General features: G+C 52.5%; 2 protein-coding genes across 4 annotated transcripts; one reads left to right on the top strand and one right to left on the bottom strand.

The window, feature by feature from the left end:
* Window positions 1-549: 549 nt before the first annotated feature.
* Window positions 550-10675, top strand: DHODH (dihydroorotate dehydrogenase (quinone)). The gene is made up of 9 exons (XM_029076259.2): window positions 550-577; window positions 677-889; window positions 4683-4882; window positions 5445-5527; window positions 7579-7766; window positions 7917-8030; window positions 9150-9303; window positions 9501-9660; window positions 10342-10675. The coding sequence occupies exons 1-9, from the start codon at window positions 557-559 to the stop codon at window positions 10394-10396; spliced, it is 1188 nt and encodes a 395-aa protein (XP_028932092.1). The 5' UTR covers window positions 550-556; the 3' UTR covers window positions 10397-10675.
* Window positions 10658-16646, bottom strand: TXNL4B (thioredoxin like 4B). 3 transcript variants are annotated; one of them, XM_029076260.1, is made up of 4 exons: window positions 16558-16646; window positions 15188-15362; window positions 12757-12908; window positions 10658-11298 (listed from the first exon to the last, which is right to left on the bottom strand). In XM_029076260.1, exons 2-4 carry the CDS (start codon window positions 15317-15319, stop codon window positions 11133-11135), a joined length of 450 nt encoding a protein of 149 aa, XP_028932093.1. In that variant the 5' UTR covers window positions 15320-15362; window positions 16558-16646; the 3' UTR covers window positions 10658-11132. The 3 variants fall into 3 exon arrangements, with proteins under 3 accessions (XP_028932093.1, XP_028932094.1, XP_039769403.1); XM_029076261.1 differs by lacking the exon at window positions 16558-16646 and adding an exon at window positions 16486-16514; XM_039913469.1 differs by lacking the exon at window positions 16558-16646 and adding an exon at window positions 16475-16493.
* Between the last annotated feature and the right edge of the window lie 50 nt (window positions 16647-16696).

The raw sequence follows: 16696 nt of genomic DNA on the forward strand, positions 1-16696 counted from the left end.
AGAGAGCAAGAGAGCAAGAAAGAGAGAGAGAAAGAGAGAAAGACAGAGAGCAAGAAAGAAAGAAGGAAAGAAAGAGAGAAAGAAAGAGAGAAAGGAAGAGAGAGAGCAAGAGAGGAAGAGAGCAAGCAAGAAAGAAAGAAATAGAGAGAGAGCAAGAGAGCAAGAAAGAGAGAAAGAGAGAGAGGGAGAAAGAGAGAAAGAAAAAGAGAGAGAAAGAAAGAGAAAGAGAGAAAGAAAGAATGAATGGATGAATGGATGAGTGAATGAATGGATGGATGAATGAATGAGTCCTCCCCCGCCCCGCCCCCAAGCGGTCAGTGCGGTGTCGGCAGGTGGCAGGCGCTTAGCGGCGCGCGGCGGGCAGCCCTCGCGGGGGAGCTAGAGAGCCACGGGGTGACGTCACGAGCGCGGCGGAGGGGAGGGGGCGGGGCCGGCTGAGGGACGGACGGCCCGGGGGCCCAATGGGGGCGCGGCGCGGGCGCGTCCTCCTCTGCGATTGGAGGGCGGCGGGGTGGCCTCGGCCAATGGGCGTGGCGGGGCGGGGCGGACGGGCGCGATGGCGGGCCGCCTGCTCAGGGTGAGGGAGCGGGAGCGGGCTGAGGCGGGAGCGGGGGCGGCGGGTCGGGCGGGCGGACGGGCGGACGGACGGACGGGTGAGGCGGTGCGTGTCGTGCAGAAGCGGGCGCGGGAGGCGCTGCTGGTGCTGGGGAGCGGCGGGCTGCTGGCGGCCTCCTACCTGACGGCGGCGGGGGACGAGCGCTTCTACGCGGAGCGGCTGATGCCGGCGCTGCGGCGGCTGGCGGGGGCGGAGGCGGCGCACGGGCTGGCCCTCCGCTGCGCCGCCCTCGGACTCCTGCCCCGGGCGCCCCACCAGGACCCCCAGACACTCGTGAGTCCGAGCCCTCCCCCCCGCCCCCCCCCGGGATCCCCTCCCCTCCCCCCCGGGGCCCCCTCCCCTTCCCCCCCAGGGCCCCCTCCCCTCTCCCCCAGGACCTCCTCCCCTTCCCCCCCAGGACTCCCTCCCCTCCCCCCCCAGGACTCCCTCCCCCTTCCCCCCCAGGACCCCCTCCCCTCCCCCATCCCCCCCAGGGCCCCCGCCCCCTCCCCCTTCCCCCCAGGGCCCCCTCCCCTCCCCCCCAGGGCCCCTCCCCTCCCCCCCCAGGACCCCCTCCCCTCCCCCCCAGGACCCTCTCCCCTCCCCCTTCCCCCCCAGGGCCCCCTCCCCTCCCCCCCCAGGACCTCCTCCCCTTCCCCCCCCCAGGACTCCCTCCCCTCCCCCCCAGGGCCCCCTCCCCTTCCCCCCACGGGACCCCCCTCCCCCCCAATAATAATAATAATGTTGGCATTTATTAAGCACTTACCATGTGCAGAGCAGTGTCAGCACTGGGGGAGATACAGGGTCATCAGGTGGTCCCACACATCATAATATAATAATAATGTTAGTATTTATGAAGCGCTTACTATGCGCAGAGCGCCGTTCTAAGCGCTGGGGGAGATACAGGGTCATCAGGTGGTCCCGCACATCATCATCATAATAGTGTTGGTATTTGTGAAGCGCTTACTATGCGCAGAGCGCTGTTCTAAGCGCTGGGGGAGATGCAGGGTCATCAGGTGGTCCCACACATCATAATAGTAATAATGTTGGTATTTAAGCGCTTACTATGTGCAGAGCGCCTTTCTAAGCGCTGGGGGAGATGCAGGGTCATCAGGTGGTCCCATACATCATAATAATAATAATGTTGGTATTTGTTAAGCGCTTACTATGTGCGGAGCGCCATTCTAAGCGCTGGGGGAGATACAGGGTCATCGGGCTGGCCCACGTGAGGCTGTGAGGGAACTGAGTCACAGAGAAGTGAAGTGACTTGCCCACAGTCACACAGCTGACACGTGGCGGAGCTGGGATTCGAACCCATGACCTCTGACTCTCAAGCCCGGGCTCGTTCCACTGAGCCACGCTGCTTCTCCGGATGCGGGGGGGAAGACCCTTCCTCCTCACTGAGGACAAACTACCAGCCTCCCCCCCATTCATTCACTCCTATTTATTGAGCGCTTACCGTGTGCGGAGCATTCATTCTTTCGATCCTAATTATTGAGCGCTTAATAGAGCAAATACGGAGCAAGTCGGGGCGATGCGGAGCGAGTGGAAGAAAAGGAAAAGAGGGGTGAGTCAGGGAAGGCCTCTTGGAAGAGGCGGGCCTTCAGTATGCCTTCGAAAGGGGGAGAGTAATTGTCGGAGATGAAGAGGGAGGGCTCTCCTATTTAGCATCGGAGGAGCGAAGTGCTCGGGCCGGGTTGTAGCAGGAGACTAGTGAGGGGGCAAGGGGATTGAGTGTTTTAAAGCCGACGGTGAGGAGTTGGATGGGCGACCACTGGAGGTTCTTGAGGAGTGGGGTGACGTGTCCCGAATGTTTTTTGTAGGGAAATGATCCGGACGGCAGAGTGAAGTCCGGACTGGAGTGGGTAGGGACGGGAGGCGGGGAGGTCGGCGGTGAGGCTGATAGAGTAATCAAGGCGGGAGAGGATAAATGCTTGGATTAACGTGGCAACAGTTTGGACGGAGAGGAAAGGGCGAGTCTTAGCGATGTCGTGAAGGTCGAACCGACAGGATTTAGCGATAGGTGGAATGAGGGAGAGGAGTCAAGGGTAATGCCAAAGGTTAGGGGCTCGCGAGCCAGGAGGGATGGTGGTGCCGTCTACGGTGATGGGAACGACGGGTTTTGGTGGGAAGATAAGGAGCTCCGTTTTGGACGTCTTCAATTTGAGGTGAAGGCAGGGCATCCAGGTGGAGGCGTCTCAAAGGCCAGAGGAGATAATGTTGGTATTTGTTAAGCGCTTACTATGCGCAGAGCACTGTTCTGAGCGCTGGGGGAGATACAGGGAAATCAGGTTGTCCCGGGTGAGCCTCGCAGTTTTAATCTCCGTTTTACAGATGAGGGAACTGAGGCACAAAGAGGTTAGGTGACTTGCCCACACTCACACAGCTGACAAGTGGCGGAGCCGGAATTTGAACCCGTGACCTGTGACTCCCAAGCCCAGGCTCTTTCCACTGAGCCACGCTGCTTCTCTTCTGAGGAGAGAGATCAGGGGTGGAGATGGAGATTTGGGAAGCACTTGCGTAGAGGTGGTGGCCGAGGCCACGGGAGCGAATGAGTCCTCCGAGGGAGTGGGTGTAGATGGGGAATAGAAGGGGACCCAGAAGTGACCCCCACGGTTAGGAGGTGGAAGGCAGAGGACGAGCCCGCCAAAGAGACTTGAGAAGGAGCGACCGGAGAGGTAGGAGGACGACGAGGAGAGGACAGCGTCACTGAAGCACTGGTCGATAGGACAGCTTGAACGAGGGTGGTAGCGATTTGGGTGGCGAGGAGAGGGCGGATCGGGGGGATGATGGTGGTATCTGTTGAGCGCTTAGGATGTTCCAGGCGCTGGGCTGGACGCAAGCAAATTAAGTGGCACACAGTCCCTGTCCCCCGTGGGGCTCACGGTCTCAATCCCCGTTTCACAGATGAGGTAACTGAGGCGTAAGGAAGCGAAGCGATTTGCCCAGGATCACACAGCAGACAAGTGGAGAAGTAGAGAAGCAGCGTGGCTCAGTGGGAAAGAGCCCGGGCTTGGGAGTCAGAGGTCGTGGGTTCGAATCCCGGCTCTGCCACTTGGCAGCCGTGTGACTTTGGGCAAGTCACTTAACTTCTCTGTGCCTCAGTGACCTCATCTGTAAAACGGGGGTTAACTGCGAGCCTCACGTGGGACAACCTGATGACCCTGTATCTACCCCAGAGCTTAGAACAGTGCTCGGCACATAGTAAGCGCTTAACAGATACCAACGTGATTATTATTCAGTGGTGGAGCGGGGATTAGAACCCATGACCTTCTGACTCCCAGTAATCTGTGCCCGCCTCTGGGCTTGCCTGATCTGTTAGACAGTAGGCACCTCAAGGGCAGGGACCGATTCTTTCACGTTGTCTGTTCCCACCCTAGCATGTACAGTACTCTGCAAAAACAAAAAAAACAAAAAGGCCCCTTAGGTAAAGAAAATCATACTCTATTCTATCAAACGGGATTTCGTCTTGGGATTCTTGTATATTGTGTTTTCTTGCCACGTGAAGAGAAGAATTTATTCTGATGTCGTTTTAGGAGTCGGCTCGTTGTTGGCTGACTTATCCGTCTTATTTGACCGTGGCTTTTCCGTAGCTCAGGGCCTTGTCTGACGGGAGGGCAAAGACCGCTGAATGAAGAGCACGGTATATATTTAGTATTGAATTAGGGCTTTGCTGTCAGTGGATAAAGATGTACTTTAATGGTTCCGTTTCTCTTTTCACCCCGGGGGCTCCGGCAGAACCGTGACTGGCGGGATCGAGGCTCAGCCGTCGTTCCCGACGGGAGACTCCGTCATCATCCCGTAGAGAGCCTTTCTTAGGGGACCTCTGAAGTTAGGGTCAAAAAATGCTCCCGGAGGAAAGGCAGGAATGGAGTGAAACAAGAAAAATAGGGACTAAAACACATATTCCCAAAGAAAGGAAGCGGGGCCTGGCATTGATTTGCTCTGTGAAGGAAGCATCAGAGGGGATCCCGACCCTTTTGCGAAGGGAAGGGGAGGTAGCGGAAAGCGAGGTGCCGGATCGGCCGTGATCCGTGCCGACTGACGCTGGTGACTTTCTGAAACCCGGGTTTCTCCGTCTCCTCAGGAAGTACGTGTCTTTGGACACAGGTTTCGAAATCCAGTCGGAATGGCCGCGGGATTCGACAAAAATGGGGAAGCTGTGGATGGGCTTTACAGAATGGGCTTTGGGTTTGTGGAGGTTGGAAGCGTCACTCCGAAACCTCAGGAGGGAAACCCCAGACCCAGAGTCTTCCGGCTCCCAGAGGACCAGGCTGTCATTAACAGGTGGGTGAGGAGATGAGTGTTTATCAGTAAAGCCTTTTTTCTCCAAACCAGATGTGAACGTGCCGCTTTATAATTCTTAGGTTCAAACCTGAGCCTTGTCCCCAGGGAGTCAGCTCTTTACCAAATTCTTTCTCCCCTGAGCCTAAAATTTTCAGAGGTTCCTTATTCTTTTCCGGTAGACGTGTTAATGAGAGTCCTCACTGGGGAAGCAGTGCGGCCTGATGAAAAGAGCGGGGGCCTGGGAGTCGGAGGACCTGGGTTTTAATCCTGCCTCCGCCACCTCTGTGACCTTGGTCAAAGTCACTTAATTCTGGGACTCAATTACCTCATCTGTAAATTGGGGATCAAATCCTCCTCGCTCCGACTCAGACTGTGAGCCCTCTGTGGGACAGGGACCGTGTCCAACCTGATTATGATTAAAACAGTGCTTGACACCCAGTACGTGCTTTAGCAAATACCGTAGAAAGAAAAAAACTCCAAGCCAGTTTTATTTACCCTTTGTCGAAATTGCCGTAACCCCGTTCCCTCAAGAACTTTCTCTCATTCTCTTGTAACCGTACAGATATGGATTTAACAGCCACGGACTCTCAGTGGTGGAGCACAGGCTACGGGCCCGGCAGCAAAAACAGATCAAGCTCACAGAAGGTAGAACAGACGTCCAGTTTCCCACACGAGTCTAGAAAAACTTGGAATGAACCTTAGGAATGTTTTGCCGGTGAATTAAAAGGCTTCCTATCCATCAGTCACTCCCTCCTCTTATAGCGAATCAGGGTTTTTAGTGGTAAAGCGTCTGGGGAAGTTGTAAAGCTTTACGGGCAAGCTAGAAATAAAATAGAACCTCTCCTCCTGGGAGACGGAAACTGTCTAAATGTCACCCGTGGTCCTCGCTGGTTTCCCTGACTCCAGCCTCTGCCCCCCTTCCGGTCTGTACTAGACGCCGCTGCACAAACCAGCTTCTTAAAACCTCACTCAGCCCATATCTCTTCTCTCCTCCAAACCGTCCAGTGGTTTCCCCCGTCTCTTTCCGTCGAACAAAAAGCTCCTGACATTCGATTTCCAGACTCTCTACCAACCTGCCCCACTTTATGTATCTGCTCTTTTCACTTGCTCTTCCCCACATCACTCTTCATTCCTCCCAAAGCAACCTTTCAGCTGATCCTCACGCTCGACGGTCCCGCTTCCGGTCCCTCGGCCGTGATCTTCCCCTGGCTTGGAACACCCTTCCTCCCTACGGCAGCCCGACCATGGCTCTCCCCACGTTCAGATCCCTCTTAAAATCCCACCTTCTTCGACAAGCTTCCCTGGATTAATTTCCCAGCACTCTGAACCCGATCGTCCCTTCAGCCAACCCTTGTACTTAGGAATTTTGTAACACCCTTCATAGCGCTCGTCTCTCAATCTGCGGCTAGATAGATGTATGCCCTCTAAATTTACCCATTTCAGCCCCTCTAGTTGTTGGTTTTCATTTTTTTAACGCTCTCTCCCCTGTTAGATTGTGAGCTGCTTATGGGCCGAGAACACGCTGTCAGCTGTTCCTATGACTACGACCAGCTGTCCTCCTTTAGAGTACGTGGGAGTGCAATCCTAAATCTTCTTGTTTGTGATTTAGAGTGAATCAGATCGGGGTTGATATCTTCCCCAGTGCCCCTTCCCTTCCCGAGCTCTGTAAATTTCTTCTTTCCGTCGAACAGAAGACCCTGCTTTATTTCCTGCTGTAGTCCCTTCTTGTTAGCATTCCTGGGGAAATGAAATGAAATCCATACACTGAAATGCCTTTAGTTCCCTGGCCGTTCAGCTGGACGCGCTTTATATTCGGGGAGGATTGGGTTACGATCGGGTGCCTTGTTATGAATTGCTGGGACACTTTTTTCCTCTTAGTAGCAGGATCTCTAGGACCACTCCTGGAAAATGCCATATTGCCCTCTGGGTCAGGAGTCCCTGAACTCTTCCCATCAAAATCCCAACCCCTATCAACTTGGCAGGTGACATACTGATGAGCAATTCATTTCTCTCGAGGTGAGCGACTCATCTTCCCAAACCAATTCCTCCTAACTCCGTGGAAGAGAACTCGTGATCTGAAAGTTAGTCCAGTCGCTGAAAAGTAAATCAACTTGGGCAACTCCTGACCACCGGTACTTGGGTAGACATTCAGCAGAATTCCCGGAAAACCCTAGACATAAATCAGATTTTCCCAGAAGATCAGGTGAACTAGACTCCCATCCTTTAGATTCCCTCTTGTAGAACCAACAGAGGCACTTTTAAATCTGGGGTTTGATCAATCCCAAAAGGGTGCCGGTCGCTGCCCTCTCTCTACTCGTAAGCGGCGTTGTGCATGATACGTGGATATCTGGCATGTCAGTATAAGTTAAAACGAATCTTATGGAAAGTGAGGGGAGAACAATTGCTCTCCACATATGGTACAGTTCGGTCAGGGGACTGAAGCGGATGCCCAAGACGTGCTTCAAAACAAGGCCTTACCTAGCGTTTTCGAGATTCCTGCAACGGTTGGGTACGCTGGCAGTTTTCCAAGAGTCAACAGAGCCGAATACACGATGGGTAATTCCTTGCGCTAGGAATGTTGGATGTTGATGGTGACAGGTGGCTCTCTCAGCTGCAGCGCAAAAAAAAAAAAAAGGAGGCTGAATACCATATCTGAATAACCCCTGTTCTGTAACGCCTTAATGTTTCTCTTACAGATGGCATGCCGTTGGGAATAAATTTAGGGAAGAATAAGAGCTCACAGGATGCCGCATCCGATTATGCAGAAGGGGTTCGGGCGCTGGGTCCGTTAGCGGATTACTTAGTCGTGAACGTATCCAGCCCTAATACAGCTGGGTTGCGTGACCTTCAGGGTAAAGCCGAGCTGCGTAATCTGTTGACTAAGGTAGGTCATTTGCACTGAGGTGTGCCGGGCCTGAAATTGCAAATCTCGAAGTGTTTGGACTCCCCCTAAGCAACGGAGGGCTCTGGATACAGCCTCCGAAGAGGGGATTTTCTGCTTATGTCAAGAACGCTGGTCGTGTTTTGTCTGCAGGTGCTGAAGGAGAGGGACAGCTTAAAGGTCAAGTGTAAGCCGGCTGTGCTGGTGAAGATTGCCCCAGACCTGTCAGCCCAGGACAAAAAGGATATCGCTAGTGTTGTAAGAGAGGTGAGAAGAAAGGCCTGGATCGGTGGTTATCCGAGCTGAATTTTGCCCCCCAGATCCCGACCGCGACCTCTGTACATCTTCCTTACGTGAGGAGGACTGATTTGAGGCCCGAGGTGATAGGGACTGCTGATTGAATTCAGGATAAAGCTGTTTCTGGCACGGTGGTAATGGTGATTCCCGGACTTGTTAAGCACGTATTTACTGTGTGCTGAGCGTTGTTCTGAGTGGTGGGGTAGAAATAGGGTAATCAGGTTGGAGATAAGTCCCTGTCCCCACCTAGGGCTCACGGTCTAAGTAAGAGGGAGAAGGATTTGATCCTCATTTTACAGATGAGGAAACTGAGGCACAAAGCAGTGTAAATGATTTGCCCAACATCCCCCAGCAGACAAGTAAGGATTGGAACCCAGTTCCTCTGCCTCCCTGGCCCGTGCTCTTTCCGTCTGCCCACATTCTACCTTTTTCTCTGTGGTTGATGAGCCGCTTATGTCTCTTCTCACGGTCGATAGGCGGCCTGGGCTAATGGGTAGAGCGCGGGCCTGGGAGTCAGAGGGACCCGTGTTCTAAACCCGGGTCGATCCCTCGTCGGCTGCGGGGCCTCGGGTGAGTCACCTTACTTCTGGGCCTCGGTTACCTCTTCTGTAAGATGGGGATTATGACGGCGAGCCCCGTGTGCTCCTTGTGATTACCTCGTGTCTGCCCCAGTGCTTCGTACGGTGCCTGGCTCATAATAAGCACTTAACAGATACCATCGAAATAATTAAGGAAAAGTTGTTTGCCAGTGTTTGACTAGCTCCTTCCTTCTAATTCCCAGCTCCTTGAACCTCTCTCCTCATCTGGGGGCGCCCCCCTCTCAGTACGGCACTTGAATTTGTCAAGCCGTTCTTTCCTCCAAGCTGCCTAGTTCTCAGTTTCACGTGGAGGCTTAAATCTTGTGCCCTGCATAAATACATAAACCCTTGGGTCGCAGAGGTTTAGGGGGGAAGAGTGAGTCATCTGTATGGATGTGTCTCCCCGAGGTACAGCGGACAGGGTAGTTCAGCGTCCTCGAGGCCGAGGAATAACGGGCTCTTTCCGATCGGGATCCACAAGTGACCCTCCCTTCTCTTCCCCCGTCTGCAGTTGGGCATTGACGGGTTGATCGTCACCAACACCACAGTCAGCCGTCCGGCCGGCCTCCAGAGCGCCCTGCGGTCCGAAACCGGAGGCTTGAGTGGGAAGCCCCTCCGAGCTCTGGCAACTCAGACTGTTAGTGAGATGTATTCTCTCACGCAAGGTAACGCTTCGGGCCTTGTTACTGTCGCCGCCGCCGCCGCTGCTGCAGTTTCACTTCCGCGTGTGGCCGCGAGGAGCAGGTTGCTTCGTCGCCCTCTTCGGCCGTCGATTTGGGCCGCAGGGCGACGGGATCGGAGTGAAACCGAGGACAGGGGTGTCATCTCCTCAAGTCTCGGGCATTTTTTCTGTGATCACCAGGCCAGGTCCCCATCATCGGAGTCGGTGGGATCAGCAGCGGGCGGGATGCGTTGGAGAAGATCCGTGCGGGCGCCTCCCTGGTGCAGATCTACACCGCGCTGACCTATCAGGGTCCACCTGTGGTCAAGGCAGTGAAACGGGAACTGGAGGCCCTTCTCAAGTGAGTGAGGCTCGGAGTGGGCCCGAGGGTAGTGTTCGTTAAGAACCTTCCCGACCGCGTAACCGGATGCGGGGTGGATTCAAGGGAGGGATCTTCTAGTGCCTCCGGGGACAGGTGCCCTAAAGGTCATTATTTTTTGACTAGCGGGTTATCTGTACGTCATAATAACTGTGGTATTTGTCAGGCGTTTACTATGTGCCAAGCACTGCACCGAGCGCTGGAGTAGGTACAAGATAATTAGGTCCTAACCTGGGGCTTTCAGTCTTGAGTAGGAAGGAGAACGGGTCTGTCGGCTCCTCATTCTGCCAGTGAGGGGAACTGAGGCACGGAGAGGTTAAGTGGCTTGCCCAAGTTGTCCCAGCAGGCAAGTGGCGGGGCCGGGATTAGAACCCAGGTCCTCTGACTCCCAGGCCCGGGCTCTTTTCACTAGGCCCCGCTGCTGCTAAGAGGAAGCCAGAGGAGTTCACTCGTTCGCACGGATATTGGCTTCTAGCCATCAGCACCTCAAACTTAAAACTTTCTACGTTTTTACTTAGCTTATCTGTGGCTAGGGAGGCTGCAGAGACCACACTGCTACTATTAGTTGCAGACAGTGATAGAGGATCTGGGCCACGGACTTTCTTTGGGAGGAGGGCTCATAAGAGAGGGTGTCCTGACGTTCTTTTTTTCTTTTTGCTCCAGAGAGCAGGGTTTTAACAGCGTCACAGATGCTATCGGAGCAGACCATAGGAAGTGAGGATACTATCCTGCGGCCTGCGACCTTCCGCTGTGTGCCTTTCCATTTGGATTACGGCCAGCCAAGACCCCCCTTCCCCCCGTCCCACCTCCCCAGATCGAGTCCTTTCCTTGGGCCGGTGATGGACAATCATGAGGATAACTAAAGTCATCTTTCAGCTGTGATCTGCCCCACCTATAAAGTACAGTCATGACTCTAGATTCAAATGCCGACATCTTTCGGTATGGACATCAGAAATATTTAAAAAAAAAAAAAAAATAATAGATTTTGAAAAATTTATTGTGTGTGCGACTTTCCCGGCGCAGGCTGATACACGACTGGTTTTCCCCAGTCGCGAAGTAATCTCGGTGAACTCCTCAGGGCAACCCACTTCCCTAAATTCGTTGCCGGACCCCAGATGGCCTGCTGTTAGGTGTCGGTAAGGTCTGTGGGAATCGCACAGAGATCCCGGCGCTGCCCCCCGGGCTTTCCGTCTATCAGATAGGCTCCCGTGCTCTGCTCCGCTCCGAAGCCGCGCTGTGATTCCATAATCGCACCGTCCACGGTAGTCTTCGGTAGGCGACGCAAGGGGACTCTGGCTAGGATCTCGGCGCCAGCGATCACTGCTGCGAACTGATCTTTCACCTTTCTTTCCGAATATGAGGATGGCGGCATCTGCTGTGTGATCCGTACAGGGAGGAGGGCATCAGTTTCTTTTACACGCAGTTCTGACCGCTGGCTGAACCACCGTCCCCGGCTAAATGTCCTGATAGAGAAGGTCATATTTAGGAATGTTCTTGGGATCGATGGGACTTCGGACGATAAGCTTTCCCCGCATCGCGCCCCGGTAGATCACTTCGATCAGGTCTATGAAGTCTTGCTTGGTTTTGAAGCTTCCCACAAATTTAGTGTGATCTGGGGATCTAAAGAAAACAGTGGAGAAATACTCGGAGATTTAAAAAAAAACGGTGAAGAAAAATCAAAATGGAAAGTCAAGTTAGCTGAAGCTGTGGAGGCCTTACTGCTGCTAGAATTGCTCTTACCCAATCATCATCTGTATTACTAGGCTCTACTTAAATTTTAGATTTTACTTGAGGGTGATGTATTTTCAGATGATACGACGTGGTTATTAAGCACGTAAAGCGAGCCTTTGACGTCGGTGAGTTTCACCCGGCGCTGAGAACAGTGCTCGGGACATAGTAAGCGCTTAACAAAGAGCATCATCATTATCTAAAATAGGCAACAGCACGATCGGAGACGTTGGTCAAAGATGAACGGACCGTAGGTCCCAGATTAAGTCATTTTAGTGTGGGGAAATTGCCAAGTGCTGCCCAGTTGTACAGGGAAAGTTTCCTCGAGGAGGTGAAGTTTCAAGAGCAGTGGAAATGAGGGGATAGGACAGAAGGACTAGGGAAGACGGGGGATGATGGTGTTCTCGGCTCAGGGTTTAACCTAGAAGAATGCGGGCTGCTCAGTTGGAAATGTACGAATTTCAGTATTTATCAGATTTCACTCTTTTGTAAAAGGTTTAAAAATAAAGATTCGGTTATTCGAGGTCTTGCCCCATGAAGGATAGTTCGTACTGTATAATCAGTGCTATTTAGTGAGTGCTTACTACTAATAATAATAATGTTGGTATTTGTTAAGCACTTACTATGTGCCGAGCACCGTTCTAAGCGCGGGGGTCGATAAGGCTAATCAGGTTCTCCCTTGTGAGGCTCATTTTACAGATGAGGTAACAGGCACAGAGAAGTAAAGTGACTTGCCCACAGTCACACAGCTGACAAGCGGCAGAGCTGGAATTCGAACCCACGACCTCTGACTCCCATGTCCGGGCTCTTTCCACTGAGCCACGCTGCTTCTCTGCTTACTGTGTGCAGAGCACACGTACTAAACACTGGGGAGAGTACGATTCAACAGAGTTTGTAGACGTTCTCTGCCCAGTGCTTAGTACAGTGCCTGGCGTATAGTAAGTGCTTAAATACCATATAAAAAAGGGAAAAAAACCTAGGAATTTACACTCTACATAAGCCACATATTTTTCCAGTCAATTATGTGGGGAGGACAAATGATGAAAATACAATACAAAACTGCTGATTTTTAAACATTTGCTGTCTTTTAAGCCGTTGAGTGCTGAGTGTCCTGATAAGGGGCACCCCGACATCATTGCCTGCCGGAGTGCTCAGCGTCGACAATTACCTCTTTGCAAGAAGAAATTCCATCCTTCTCAAAAATAGAGTAAGGTAAAATTGGGGAGAAGATAGCGGTAGTGAGCATCTGCCCTCTTCGAGTAGCATGTGAAAGGATACAACTACGCCTGCTGTACAAGTGACCGAACTGCTGTGAGTTTTGCAGAAACAATTTCGGGTCAATCAACTTACCCGTAATCCACCTTCATGTGTTGCCCGTTGAAGAAAAAGACGGTGGATGGGATATAGCTGATATCAAAATACTGAGTGTAAACGGGCGTCTTGTCCACGTCCACCAGGTATATAGTAGCCATTTTACTTAGGTCATGGGAGGTCTTGGAAAGCTGTGGATATTGAGAAAGACAGATCGCAATACAAAAAAGCAGCCTTTTGGGGGGGTCAAGTATTTTTGTGACTACCAAAGCAGTGAGAAGCAGTGTGGCTCAGTGGAAAGAGCACGGGTTTAGGACTCAGAGGTGGTGGGTTCTAATCCCGGCTCCGCTACCTGTCAGCTGTGTGACTTCGGGCAAGTCACTTCACTTCTCCGTGCCTCAGTGACCTCATCTGTAAATGGGGATTAAAACTGTGAGCCCCAAGTGGGACAATCTGATGACCCTGTATCTACCCCAGCGCTTAGAACGGTGCTCGGCACATAGTAAGTGCTTAACAAATATTCATTCATTCAATGGTATTTATTGAGCATTTACTATGTGCAGAGCACTGTACTAAGCGCTTGGAATGAACAAGTCAGCAACAGAGACGGTCCCTGCCGTGTGACGGGCTCACAGTCTAATTGGGGGAGATGGACAGACGAGAACGATGACAATAAATAGTCGAGGGGAAGAACATCTCGTAAAAACAATGGGAACTAAATAGAATCGAGGCGATGTATATCTCATTAACAAAATAAATAGGGTGATGAAAATATATACAGTTGAGAGGATGAGTACGGTGCTGAGGGGATGGGAAGGGAGAGGGGGAGGAGCAGAGGGAAGGGGGGGGAAGAGGGTTAAGCTGCGGAGAGGTGAAGGGGGGGGCGGTAGAGGGAGTAGAGGGAGAAGGGGAGCTCAATCTGGGAAGGCCTCTTGGAGGAGGTGAGTTTTAAGTAGGGTTTTGAAGAGGGGAAGAGAATCAGTTTGGCAGAGGTGAGGAGGGAGGGCGTTCCGGGACCGCGGGAGGACGTGGCCCGGGGGTCGACGGCGGGATGGGCGAGACCGAGGGACGGTGAGGAGGTGGGCGGTGGAGGAGCTGAGCGTGCGGGGTGGGCGGTAGAAAGAGAGAAGGGAGGAGAGGTAGGAAGGGGCAAGGTGATGGAAAGCCTTGAAGCCAAAGTGAGGAGTAATAATAATAATAATAACATTATTATTACCAATGAGGTTAAAATGAACCTTGAAGCTCAGAGAAACAAATTCTCCTCTCAGTTCCATCTTTCTGCTTGAGCTAATCACTTGAACCTTTACTTCACTGGGATTATCATCATCATCTGAGGTTTTAGGAGGGACGCCCTGGCGCAGGGACGATGCGTGGAGACATCTGAGCGGTCTCTGTCGGCACCACCCAACGGTGCTGGTCGCAGCTCTCTTACATTCAATAGTGTTTATTGAGCGCTCGCTATGTGCAGAGCACTGTACTAAGCACGGGGAATGTACAAGTCGGCAACAGAGAGAGATAATCCCTGTCCACTGCTGGGTTTACAGTCTACGTGAGGTAACCTCCAGTGGTCCCCCATCCAGCTCCGCCACACACAGAAATCAGCTTTAAAGCGCTCCATCACCTTACTTCCTCCAACTTCACCTCCCTGATTTCGTACAACAGCCCGGCCTGTTCATTCCACTCCTCCAAGGCCAACCTATTCACTGTAATAGGTTATTAGTAATAATGTAATAACCTATTCACACTCTTAATCCCCATTTTACAGATGAGGGAACTGAGGCCCAGAGAAGTGAAGCGAAGTGAAGAGAAGCAGCGTGGCGCAGTGGAAAGAGCACGGGCTTTGGAGTCAGGGCTCATGAGTTCGAATCCCAGCTCTGCCGCTTGTCGGCTGTGTGACTGTGGGCAAGTCACTTCACTTCTCTGTGCCTCAGTTCCCTCATCTGTAAAATGGGGATTAAGACTGTGAGCCCCACGTGGGACAACCTGATTCCCCTGTGTCTACCCCAGCGCTTAGAACAGTGCTCTGCACATAGTAAGCGCTTAACAAATACCAGCATTATTATTATTAAGTGAAGCGGCTTGCTCAAGGTCACATAGCAGACGTGTGGCGGAGCTGGGATTGGAATCCATGATCTTAATGACGATGATGGTATTTGTTAAGCGCTTACTATGTGCCAAGCACTGTTCTATATGCTGAGGGGATACAGGGTAATCAGGTTGACCGCCGTGGGGCTCACACTCTTTAATCCCCGTTTTACAGATGAGGGAACTGAGGCCCAGAGAAGTGAAGCGGCTTGCCCAAGGTCACACGGCAGACAAGTGGCGGAGCCAGGATTGGAACCCACGTTCTCCGACTCCCAAGCCCGGGTTCTTTCCACTAAGCCACGCTGCTTCTCCAGGGGTGCTGAGGTCCAAAGTGGAAGCCTGTAATTAAAAGGCGTCAAACAAAGCCTTGAAAAAATCCACTTACAATATCATCCAGCTGCAGACAAACGGGATCCTCATCTCTTCCAAATCGGAGCACCAAAACCTTTTCGGCTGTACTTTTGATTGCCTGGTCGACATCCTTTTTGCACACCAGTTTAGGCAACAGGAAGCTCATCTTGAACCAAACTGGATTTCCAAATAGGTTCCCTCCGCTTATCCTAAAATGAGAAATAAATAATGTCTAAATGTGGAATGATACTTTTATTTGGGGCAGGGAAGTTTTTTTTTTAAACAAAAACAGTACTTTACGCTTCCTTTGGCAGAGTAGATAATTGGGTGTGGGGGAGCCAAAGTATTGTACATTTCAAGCGTTTAGTACAGTGCCTGCACATAGTAAGTGCTCAATAAATACTACTGAATGAACCAAAGACCAAATATTTCACTGAATCCTGAGTCCCACAAACCAGCTAAGTTACATTATTCAAAGGGATCCCAAAGGGCAGGTTTCTCTTGGAAAATAAATGTCATTTTGAAATCTGCCCCTTTGGATCCTTTTCAGTGACATAACTGAGGTGGTCTGTGGAGCTCAGTGGTGATTCAGTGAAAGATTTAGTCTTTAGTTCCCCAAAACCCAGCGAAGGCTTCTGGTCGAAGACCGACCATGGGCATTCCGTGAGGTAATAATAATACTGTTGGTATTTGTTAAGCGCTTACTATGTGCAGAGCACTGTTCTAAGCGCTGGGGGAGATGCAGGATCATCAGGTGGTCCCACGTGAGGCTCAGTCTTCATCCCATTTTACAGATGAGGTCTCTGAGGCCCAGTGAAGTGACTTGCCCTCAGTCTCCCGGCTGACAAGGGGCAGAGCCATCATTCGAACCCATGACCTCTGACTCCCCAGCCCGGGCTCTTGCCACTGAGCCACACTGCTTCTCGTGTATCCTCCCCCCCCCCCAGCGCTTAGAACAGTGCTTTGCACATAGCGCTTCACACATACCACCAGGATGATTATTAACAAATGCCAAGGTGATTAGAGAAGCAGCGTGGCTCAGTGGCAAGAGCCCGGGCTGGGGAGTCAGAGGTCATGGGTTCCAATCCCGGCTCTGCCCCTTGTCAGCTGTGGGACTGTGGGCAAGTCACTTCACTGGGCCTCAGTGACCTCATCTGGAAAATGGGGATTAACTGTGAGCCTCCCATGGGACGACCTGATGACCCTGTATCTCCCCCTAGCGCTTAGAACAGTGCTCTGCACATAGTAAGCGCTTAATAAATACCAACAGTATTATTATTAAGCAGCTAGAAGGGGGAAACGCCACAACTTCCGCCCTAACCTTCACCCTACCCGACCCCCCTCCTGCCAGGCCTTCAACGCTCCGCTCTCCCCCCCCCCCATCGCGCAGGCGCAGAACCTCACCCTGCCGCCCTGCCTCCCTCCGCGGCGCAGTAGGCGGCCGGCGCGGGTGGATGACGTCAGGTCCCCGCCCTTCCGGCGCGCTCCGATGACGCCCCGGCCGTCGGGCCTCGGCGATTGGCTGCCGGGAGGGGGGGGCCGT

Source organism: Ornithorhynchus anatinus, chromosome 11 (genome assembly GCF_004115215.2).
Source record: "Ornithorhynchus anatinus isolate Pmale09 chromosome 11, mOrnAna1.pri.v4, whole genome shotgun sequence".
NCBI classification, from domain to species: domain Eukaryota; kingdom Metazoa; phylum Chordata; class Mammalia; order Monotremata; family Ornithorhynchidae; genus Ornithorhynchus; species Ornithorhynchus anatinus.